An 11412-nucleotide genomic window follows, 5' to 3' on the forward strand; every position below is an offset into this window, starting at 1 on the left:
TCTGATGGCAGTGGCGGCGATGCAGCCAGGAGTGCAGCAGGTTGGGCATATGGTGTTGCCATTACCTCTGCCACCGCGTGTGTAAACGATCGTTAAGACGGGAGGAACCAATGCCTATGCGATCAAGGGTATAATTTCTAACTTTACCTTGTGGTTTATGTCATTTTTGGATATTATTGTTGCTTGTGATGAACGCTAGGGTTCTTAGTGCATAAGGTTTGTTAGGGACCTTATTGGTTAGAGGACTTATGTCCCACGTGTTGTTTGACTCTGGAACAACTCATTGCTTCGTTACCCTAGAATGTGCCTAGAGGGGCAACATTCGTGGAGATCCCAAAGAGCGGTTCAAGATCGGTAGGGTTGTTGGAGGTTGGTTGATCCAGGTCCATGGACGGGCGAGGGGTGTGGATATTCAGGTGGCTGGAGATTCAATGTCGGCTGATCTGGGTATCAGTCCATTGGAGTTATATGATGTTATATTGGGCATGGATTGGTTGTGTCGATACATAGTATATCTAGATTGTCATCAGAGTAGAGTTGTGTTTGAGCGGGCTGAAGCGAAGAGTCAATTTTATCACGGAGTGAGACCGACTTCAAGGAGTCTCGTTATCATAGTTGTGCAGGCAGAGAAGATGATCAGTAAGGTTCGGGAAGCGTACCTGGCTACTATTTCTATGTTGGAGTCTGTAAGGCAGGTTACTATGGGTTAGATCCCTATGGTTTAGGAGTTTGAGGAGGTGTTTCAGTTGTTGCAGGGGTTACCACCATCTCGGTATGATCCCTTCACGATTGAGTTGGAACCAGGGATGACCCCATTGTCTAAGACACCCTATAGGATGGCTCCAGCAGAGATGGTGGAGCTGCAGAAGCAGTTGGAGGATTTGTTTGACAAAGGATTTATTCGTACGAACACTTCACCATGAGGAGCGCCGGTGTTGTTTATAAAGAAAAAGGATGAGAGTTTTCGCTTGTGCATAGATTATTGGGGTCTGAACCGAGTAACTGTGAAGAACAAGTATCATCTTCCGCGGATTGATGAGTTGTTGGATTCGGCCTGCGAGTTCGGGTTTTTAGGTTGGGTCGTTCGGTTATTTTGGGTAGTCGGGTATTTTGTTATTTGAAAATTGTTCTGAAGATAACCGAAGTAGATTTCTGGTCGGGTTTCGTTTATTCGATTTTTTTTTTTTTTTGAAACAAACTGAAACGTTTTGTTCCACTAAATAGTTGTCGAAAAAAAAAAGGAAGAAATTTGGGCCAGGCCAATAAGAAAATGTTAAAAAAAAAAATCAAAACAATGGGTTTCTAATGAAAACGGTGTGTTTAAACCATCTTCAACCTTTGTACAATCCTAAAATCAACTATAATCATTGACGGCGGCGATACAAACTCATATCTCAACAGATCCGGCAAAATAAGAGGAGGAAGATGAAGATCTCGGTTACCCGAACGGGTACCCGTACCGAACCAAAAAAACTCGGGTAACCGATCAAATTTACAAAGCTTCCGATCGGTTCAACTCTTCTAACCGAAGCCAACCCAAAACCGAAAATTTCGGTTCAGAACGGGTCGGTATATTCGGGTCAGGTTTTTATCGCAGGCTGAGTTGGATCAGTTGAGAGATCCTACTTTGTTTTCCAAGATTGACTTGGCAGCTGGTTACCATCAGATTTCGATACAAGAGTTGGACGTCAGGAAAACGACTTTCAGGATGAGTTTGTGGTGATGCCCTTCCGTTTGACTAATGCGGCAGCTGCATTTATGAGGTTGATGAAGAGTATGTTCTAGGAGTTTTTGGATGAGTTTGTCATCATCTTCATCAACGACATCCTTGTGTATTCGAAGATTCCTAAGAAGCATGTGATTCATCTGAGAGCTGTTCTGAAGAAGCTGCAGAAGCAGAAGCTTTTTTTCGTTAGGCTGAGCAAGTGCAGTTTCTAGTAGAGGGAGATGAACTTTCTGGGTCACATTGTTTCTTCAGAGGGAGTCTCTGTCGACACCATCTGGTATCGGCCGACACCCTCCTCGGTTGGCTGCTGATGTTGTGTTGCTTTGTGTATTGCCTGGTTTGTTTGTTGTTTGTTGATTGTGGCATGAGGAGATCTTATTTCTTGTGTGTATAGCCCAGTAGATGGGAGGATTGCCTCACTGAGTGTTGATAATACTCATGCATCTCAATTGTTGTTTATGATGCAGGTAAAGACAAAGTGTGATCGTGGAATCAAGGGTTTGTAGAGGAGGATGTTCTAGAGGCTCGGTTATTTGCATATGCTTCTGCTAGGATGCTAGAGTGGAACTTAATTGTCTAGAACGTATGCTAGGTTGCTGGTTCTATGATTTATTTTATGACATGATTAAGATGTTGGAATTATGGTTAATTGTTTATTAATTGTTGGTTATTAGATTAATGGTATTTTTTTATGTTATCCATTGTTGTTTGACTGGGGTTAGGATACTAGTGAGTATGGGATCATTAGATATTAAGGTATTAAAAAAAACGGGTCGGTTGTTTCTATTTGGTATCAGAGCCCTTATAGTTCTAGGTACGGGTTCGCTTACATAGATTGTTTGGTCTAGAGAGTGTATTGTTGTTGTACCCGATAAAGTGAGAGCTTTTCTATGGTTGGTCGGGAACCAACTTGTAATGTCTAACTCTAAGAGGTTTCGATGTCATCTTATGACTCATCAATATGTACATTGTGTAAGTGGGGTGAGCAGACCATCTCACATATACTGAGGGATTGTTTGGCTATGGCTGGTGTTTGGAGGATAATTGTGCCGCTGGAAAAGCTACAACAATTCTTTGAAGTGTCTCTACTAGAATGGTTGTATTGGAATCTAATCTGGGAGGGGATATGATATAATGGCCGACTCTATTTGGCATGGCAGTCTGGTGGGGATGGAAGTTAGGATGTAGCAACATGTTTGGGACTGTTGGTAAATGTAGAGATAGAGTTCAATTCATCAAGGATATTGCGAAAGAGGTGTTGCGGGCAAATGTGTCTCTTGAGGGGTTACAAGAACGTCGCGGGAGAGTGGAGCGGATGATCGCATGGATTGTACCACGCCATGGGTGGATGAAGGTGAATACTGATGGAGCTTCACGTGGGAACGCAGGTCTAGCCGCTGCAGGGGTGTACTACGAGATGATTTAGGTGTTTGACATGGAGGTTTTCATTGAACATTAGGATATGCTCTGCGCCTCTTGCAGAGTTGTGGGGAGTTTACTATGGACTAGTTGTTGTCCGATTGGAGTTAGAAGTAAATTCAGAGGTGGTGGTTAGTTTTCTCAAGACAGGGATCAACGATACTCATCCATTGTGTCATGGTTTCATATGTAGGGACTGGAATGTCCAGATTTTTCACGTGTATCGGGAGGCTAATCGCTTAGCGGACGGTTTAGCTAACCATGCATTTTTTCTTTTTTTAGGTTTTCACTTATTTGAGTTTGTTCCGAATAGTGTTGTTTTGTTGTTATCAGATGATTTGAGAGGTATTGTGTTAACACGTCGCGTTTGTATTTAGTTGTTTCTATTCTAAATAAATAACGGGAGACATTATCTACCCTTCCCTACCCAAAAAAACAAATTTTTATATAAATTTTAGAATTTTTCTTATTTTTAATCTTTTCCCTTTCCCTTAGCTTTCAATCTATGAATATATATAATAAAAAGAAAAACAAATTAAGAGAATATGTAACGAGGGTAAGAGATAAGGCATGAATGGATCATATGTTATTACCATATTACTGGTCCACAAAATAAAAATAAAAATAGAGCTTCTGTTATAGTTGTAACCTAAAAGTTAAAACCAGAGTGAACTTTTTTCAAAAAAAAAAAAAAAAAAAAAAAAAAAAAAAAAAAAAAAAAAANAACAGAGTGAACAAATAAATTAATAGCAAGGAAAAAAAAAAGGTAAGAGGTGTAAGTTATTAAGATATCAAAATGGGTTGCATTGGTCTTGTGAATTTAACAAGCATCAACCCACATCGGCTTATCCTCGCAAGAATATCAAACAAACCCTACAACTCAAGAAGACCATCATCCATGGCTGCGATTGGAGCCGAGTCTATGGCTACTGAGAAATTGGGCATCACCATTGAGAAGAATCCACCTGAGTCCAAACTCACCCAACTCGGTGTTCGTAATTGGCCCAAGTACATACCCTTCTCCTCATCTCCTCGATTCACATCCATCAATTGATTTATGTATTCCTCTGTTTTTGCTAGTAAATAAGAAAGCTTTAGTCTTTTTTACTTGTCCAGAGAAGAAAGCCTTTAGCTTTGTTTGTTGGTGCTTCAAAACAAGTCCTGGTTTCAATTTTTGTGGGTGTATTGGACAATCTTTTACATCAACTGATCAGTCTGATATTAAAAGGATTAGTCTTTTTTTGTTTTTGTTGAATTCAGTCTCCATAATTCTGTTATATGTAGAAGCCAGATAGAGGTACACAGTAGTGTCTCAGTGTTGGATTTTTTCATTGCATAGGTGGGGTTGTCCTCCAAGCAAGTTCCCATGGACATATAGTTCAAAGGAGACTTGTTATCTGCTAGAGGGGAAAGTGAAAGTGTATCCTGATGGATCTGAAGAAGGTGTAGAGATTGAAGCAGGTGACTTTGTTGTTTTCCCTAAAGGAATGAGTTGTACTTGGGATGTCTCTGTTGCTGTTGACAAACATTACCAATTTGAGTGAATGGCTCTCAGTCTCTGCTCTGCATATTCGTGTGTAAGATAAGACTTTGACAATCCTTTTATGTTGATGGATACTTAGTTTTATCTGTCATATATATATATATATATATATATATATATAAGTCTCTGCGTTTTTAGGATCTGTTTGCTTCGATATCTAAAGAAAATTATGCCTAGTCTAGCATCCCTCTGCTTATGCTTCCTGATAGAATTGAACCGATATTTTGTTTTGCAATTTTTCCCGTAGTGTTAGCTTTAGTGGAAACTGGAGTCATATGTATCAATGACATTCGAAGTGCAATATAAACAAATAGTTCGTATTGTTGAAAGTTTACTTGAGATTTTTTTTTTTTTTTTTTTTAAAAGGTTCAAAGCTTAGNGATAATAAAAGTGGTATTCACGTAATATTCCATGGATCGATAATGTGGGTTTTGAAAGAAGAGAACAAGAAGTAGTTGAAGAATGTAGCACCCGATTTGTGATTAACCACTAATCTCCAAAGTTAGTGGGAAAAGACAGAGAACAAATTACGCATTTATCTTTTAACCTCATGGTGTTAGAGACACGTTCACGTCTTCGCGATATGATATTGCTTGCCTTAAATTTGTTTTAAATAATATTATGTGCGAGAAGACGCCCTAATTAAAGGAGATAAAAAAGACAAGTTGATCTTAATATTGCACTCGGGGATTATATAATAACTTTACTTCTTGGTTGAAGATCTTGTAAACTTTACCTCCTTTAGGAGTGAATGAATGGAATACAATATGTTTGATCAAAAAAAGATATTTAGAAAGTCTCATTGAAGGAAAAACACTGAAAACTTACGTGAATCAATCCGTGGTTCGAAAAGCACTTGGTGATTTATCATATGTCCTTTCCCATGAACTTGTTTTGCCTTACTATTGAATAGTGACATTCTAGGGACTTATGAGCCATCCATCTTGTTATGCGAAGAGTGTTTGTTGGTTGCTATGATGAATGTGATTGTGTTATATATGTTGTGTGGTTACATGTACATTTGATGAATATAATTTAATCGATAAGAGTATATATGTAATTTATCACACGTAGTACTTAGAAAGTGATTTGATTATTCTAGATTAAGTGTGTAGTATTAGATATTGCTCAGACATCTCCCTTTATCTTGTTTTAGGTATATAAGATCTCTCGGGATGAGCCACGACTGGAGACGGAACCGTACAACAAATACGAAAGTATATGGTACATATATGTGTACTGGTTTTTTTCTTCACAATAAACAACAACCCAGGTTTCGATATTGTATCGTGACAAAAAAAAAAAAAAAAAAAAAAGGTTTCGATATTGTAAATTCTCTCGAAAGTGAACGTAGTAGTAATAGGTCGGACAGACACTAGAACTAGTACTATTGATAAGTACACGTTTACACGGTCTGGCTTAGTGAAATGTTCTCTAATAAATATTATAGAAATAGAATAGTTTATTGTATTGTGTTTCATACATATATATAGTGATTAGCTTTGACATATTGCTAATACAACATAAAGTAAACTTTCTTAAACACATAAGGAAATAGCTTGTACAATAAGTAATATCAAGATCTAGAATATATTTTTTGGAGTGGACTTCACTTCATTAACGGACTTTACGGTCCATATTACTTGGTCCGCAAGATACACATCTTGCTTTCTTAATACTCTCCCGAACGACAAAGGTGGGACGCAAAACGCAAACTATGCAACCACAAAGCAGAACACCTATGTCGTGGACATTATGTCGAGGATAGACAAATCATGTCAACAAAATCTTTAGGGTATAAACTTCAATCTTCAGAAGAGGGATGAAACTTCAGCTCGTCTTCGGTTTTGGTAAAAGGGAATAATAATATCCCGTGAGCGCAAATCCTGCATCTCCACAAACAATTGTCCTTAGCTTGGACAGTCCACAAATCGGACTAATAATAACCTAAGCATGAGCGTTCCAATAAACTCCCAACTCCCCTAATGGTTAAACCATAACCAAACTCCCCCTTAATCAAGAATAATCTCAAAAAAATAAACAAATATTTGTGAAAAACCCAAATCTTTAAAACATAATAATTTCTCAAAGATCTCCCAATTCTTCCACTAAATCCATAAAATAAAATAAATAAATAAAAACACTTATTTTAAAACCAAAACGTTGGCTTTAACTAAAGAGACACATACCCCAAAATCAAATTAAACAACCTATTGAAATTTTAAAACTAAACACAAAATCACGTGAAGAACTTGAAGAAAAGAGTTTCACGTCTTCAGCTGGTTCTTCATCGTCTCCATCACTTTCGTCTTCATCGGCGTTACCTTTCATGATCATTAAGATCACAAAGTTATCAGAGCGGAATTTAGAAAACGTCTAGATCCACAAAATCACCTGCTCTGATACCATGATAAATATTATAGAAATAGAATAGTTTATTGTGTTGTGTTTTATAAGATTAAGGCATACATTTATATAGTGATTAGCTTTGACATATTGCTAACACAACATAATGTAAACTTTGCTAAACACATCAAAAATAGCTTGTACAATAAGTAATATCAAGATGTAGAATATATTATTCGGTTTGGACTTCACTTCATTAACGAACTTTACGGTCCATATTACTTGGTCTCCGTAAGATACACATCTTGCTTTCCTAATATTCTCATCGTTAAATCTGATATCAAGACAGCTAGACGAATCGAGACACACAAAAAGGGAGGTCACTTAAAAAATGGTTCTATTTACAAACTAAGTGACCTTTCGTCTTTTTATTTTTCCATTAGTGTATCGTTTACTTCATAGTGTTACCTTTCTTCGAAAAGGTTAATCAACAAACATTTGGTGGCTCCGAATAATTTTATCTCTAAGCTATAAGAAGATCTCCTAAATTTTTTCGTATATATAAAAACATTTACACCTAGCAGAAGATAACATTTTATATATAAAGGAAATGATTTTCTAGTGCTAAACGCATTTGAGCAGGATGAACATATTATGTTCTTCCTCTATTGCCAACATCTACATCAAAGGTTCGGATTTATTCCATTTTTTTAGAGGTATAATATGTTCACGATTTAACATAAGTGGCCACCTAGCAAGTGATTGATACATTCACCATTTAAATATTATATTGTATCACTTCCTAGATTTTACCAATGGTCCCCTATCATACAACAGTTTACTCCTCGTGCGCATAACTCTCTCAAACAAATATTTTAAAATTTTCAGTAATTATACAAGATTGCTTATCTAAGTACAATGCTGGAAAATTCTAAACTCGTTTTTCCAAATTTGCCGTTAGACTTTGATTTTGACTTTGATCTTTTTTGCTCGAATTCTCTCTTCAATCTATTACGAGCAAATGTAACATATTATGTTGACTCTTTAATTTCCATCTACAGTAGTACCTTGTTCCTTCTACTCATAATTACTATAGCTCCTTTGAATCACTTCATCCATTGTTAAAGTCTTTTTGCTATAGTACTGAACTACTGATATATACTATATATAAGCATTCTTTCCTTCGATCAATTGTTCCTAATTCCAACAATTCTATTCTCAATAATTGGATGAATTGCTCTCTACATAGGCTAAAGTATCATGCATGGAATTGGATGAATCAACATATTTTTATCTATTCATTTTCTTTCTATTAAAATAGAATATCTAATGTTGAAAATAAAATCCACGTAATCAGGGTAGGGAAAGAAAGATTGTGGAGCAAACAAATAATAAAGAATAATTCGTTTCATCCAATTAAGGAAGAGAATTTCGCCACGTCAATTAAATTACGCATTTCTATATTTGCTTCTTTTCTTTTTTTTTTTCTCATTTCGTTTATCGTGTTCCTTCGAAACTGGAAAGAGAAAATCTCTGGAAAAAAACGACGTGAAGTGGAGGAAAATGTTATATATTGGTATCATATCAGTAATAGTCACCATATAATATGTGGCTGAAAATGTTCATGTACGTGTAATCTGTACTATATAAACTCACCTTATATGGCCAATAATAATGCATAGACAGACTCAAGAACTAAAAATGGAGAGAGTTGCTGCAAAATTAGCTAAACTCCGTTCGCAGCTTACTAAATCTAGTTCCCTATTTTTTCTCTACTTCATCTACTTCTCATTCTTCTCCTTTTTAGGGTTCTTGGCACTCAAAATCACAAAGCCAAGAACGACTTCACGTCCTCATGACTTGGACCTCTTCTTCACTTCTGTCTCTGCCATCACCGTCTCTTCCATGTCCACCGTTGACATGGAAGTCTTCTCCAACACTCAACTTATCTTCCTCACTATCCTCATGTTGCTCGGAGGCGAAATCTTCACCTCCTTTCTCAGCCTCTACTTATCCCATTTCACCAACTTCGTCTTCCCTCATAACAAGATTAGACATCTTATGGGGTCTTTTAATTTGGACCTTCCGATAGAGGATGGCCGTAGTGACCTTGAGACTGTAGTAGATCATTGCGAGGGTCGTAGCAAGATCGATGAAAGGGCATCTAAGTGCTTGTACTCGGTGGTTCTTAGCTACCATCTTATATCAAACCTAGCTGGCTCTTTGTTGCTTCTTGTGTACGTAAACTTTGTTAAATCGGCGAGAGATGTCCTTAGTTCCAAAGAAATCTCACCTCTCACCTTCTCCGTCTTCACAACTGTCTCCACGTTTGCAAACTGTGGATTTGTCCCCACGAATGACAACATGATCATCTTTCGCAAGAACTCTGGTCTCATCTGGCTCTTAATCCCTCAAGTACTTATGGGAAACACTTTGTTCCCTTGTTTCTTGGTTTTGCTCATTTGGGGACTTTATAAGATCACAAAACGAGACGAGTATAGTTACATTCTCAAGAACCACAAAAAGATGGGATACTCCCATCTACTCTCCGTTCGTCTATGTGTCCTTCTAGGATTGACGGTGTTAGGGTTTCTAATGATACAGCTTCTTCTCTTTTGCACCTTTGAGTGGAGCTCCGAGTCTCTTGAAGGAATGAGTTCGTACGAGAAGTTGGTTGGATCACTATTTCAAGTGGTCAATTCAAGACATACCGGGGAGACTATTGTTGACCTCTCTACACTTTCCCCAGCTATCCTCATACTCTTCACCCTAATGATGTGAGTTGCAGTTGCTTTAAATCCTTTCCTGATATATATATATATATATATATGCATATATGGACTCAAATTATGTGCATAATGTCGACATATTTTTCGCCTCTAAAATTTTGACATACACATAGGCAGGTGAAGTTTCTTATAGACTTAATTATATAGTACGTGCAAGTTGTATCTTGTGTTTTTTAACAATAAATTAAACTAAAACAATTGAGATAGTGCTTTTTAATACGATCGAATACAATAAAAAAGGTCACCACATGAAAGTTGGCTAGACTTTTCACTACATAAAAACCAAACATATCCTCTGCATGCATGCGCATATTGTCTCACATAGTTTGGAAAATTTTTAAATCATTTACCTAACTTTTCTATAAAAGCAAATATTTTCCTAACAATTATATTGTTTATTCTTTACCAAAATAACATTTATTATTTTATTCTAAGATTCTTTAACCCGTACCGCGTCAATCATGCTCACCTATGAGAGTAGGTGGTACAACCAAAATATTTGCATCAATTAGTTTTAGTGCTATTGATTTTGGCTAAATCCACCAATCAACAGCTTTCAAAGCTTCTTTTACTAACGAAAATTAATCTTTAACTATAAGTCTATAACTAACGCAGTCTATTTGGGTTGTTGATTGAATTTAATTATGGGTTGAAAATATAGATACATGAATACCTAAAAAATTATATATTCAAGATAAGTGTTGATTCGGTAATATAATATAAAAGATTTCTCAGTGAGCTTGTCAAATTTTCCACAAAAAGATTAACGCCGGAAAAGGACATTTTTGTCAACATGAAAACTTTCTCCATTACTTAAAGTAAATATTTCGAAGGTGTTTTTCACTTAAGAGTTTTTGGAATATATAATTCACCAAATAAGGAACCTCCAAGAATATGTGGTAGACAAGAAATGATGGAGTGAAGCAGAATATGTCCATGGTTTTAGATTCAGTAAAATAAATGTCCCTTCGAGCTAGGTAGTGGAGAATGTATCAGTCTCCAGTTCATCATATTCACAAAGCATTATTCTTTGTTTTTTTTATATAAAATAATTCTTGGGCTAATAAGTAAAAAACTAAAATTGCGTTGCTTAGGTATCTTCCCCCATACACATTGTTTATGCCGTTGACTGAACAAAAGACGATAAATAAAGAAGGAGATGATGATTCCGGAAATAGAAAGAAAGTGACAAAGAGTGGGCTGTTCGTATCACAACTTTCCTTTTTGACGATATGCATATTTCTCATTTCAATCACCGAAAGGCAAAAACTACGAAGTGATCCACTCAATTTCAATGTCCTTAATATCATTCTCGAAGTTATCAGGTATGTTTCTATATATCTATATTACATTATCCGCATCCATATTATTATACAGATCACTAAAATTTAAAAAAAAAACTGACTAAAAAGTCTCCTAGAATAAGAAGGCGTGGATAACTTAAGCTCCTAAATGAACTTGGTGCACAAACATATTTAATACCTTTGTAAACAGATTTAGGAATGTGCACATAAGTATGAAAGAAAGTTTTCTAAAAGTATTTGGGCCTTAATTATGCAAATGAAAAAAAAAAAAAAAAAAAAAAAAAA

The 11412-nt window shown here is 36.3% G+C and overlaps 2 protein-coding genes across 2 annotated transcripts in view; both read left to right on the top strand.

Annotated features, from left to right (window-relative positions):
* Positions 3898-4864, top strand: LOC104707319. The gene is made up of 2 exons (XM_010423647.2): positions 3898-4153; positions 4485-4864. The coding sequence occupies exons 1-2, from the start codon at positions 3942-3944 to the stop codon at positions 4687-4689; spliced, it is 417 nt and encodes a 138-aa protein (XP_010421949.1). The 5' UTR covers positions 3898-3941; the 3' UTR covers positions 4690-4864.
* The window catches only part of LOC104707320 (sodium transporter HKT1), a 3370-nt gene continuing 635 nt past the window's right edge, over positions 8678-11412 (top strand). Inside the window, exons 1-2 of the mRNA XM_010423648.2 lie at positions 8678-9811; positions 10918-11148. Coding sequence (XP_010421950.1) covers positions 8709-9811; positions 10918-11148 — 1334 coding nt within the window. The 5' untranslated portion in view covers positions 8678-8708. The remainder of the gene's footprint in view (positions 9812-10917; positions 11149-11412) is intronic.

This window comes from Camelina sativa, chromosome 8 (assembly GCF_000633955.1).
Source record: "Camelina sativa cultivar DH55 chromosome 8, Cs, whole genome shotgun sequence".
NCBI classification, from domain to species: Eukaryota; Viridiplantae; Streptophyta; class Magnoliopsida; order Brassicales; family Brassicaceae; genus Camelina; species Camelina sativa.

Coding starts and splice junctions, on each gene's coding strand:
- LOC104707319 (XM_010423647.2), top strand. CDS start 3,942: ATGGGTTGCATTGGTCTTGTGAATTTAACAAGCATCAACCCACATCGG. Junction 4,154..4,484: donor GGTGTTCGTAATTGGCCCAA/GTACATACCCTT, acceptor TTCATTGCATAG/GTGGGGTTGTCCTCCAAGCA.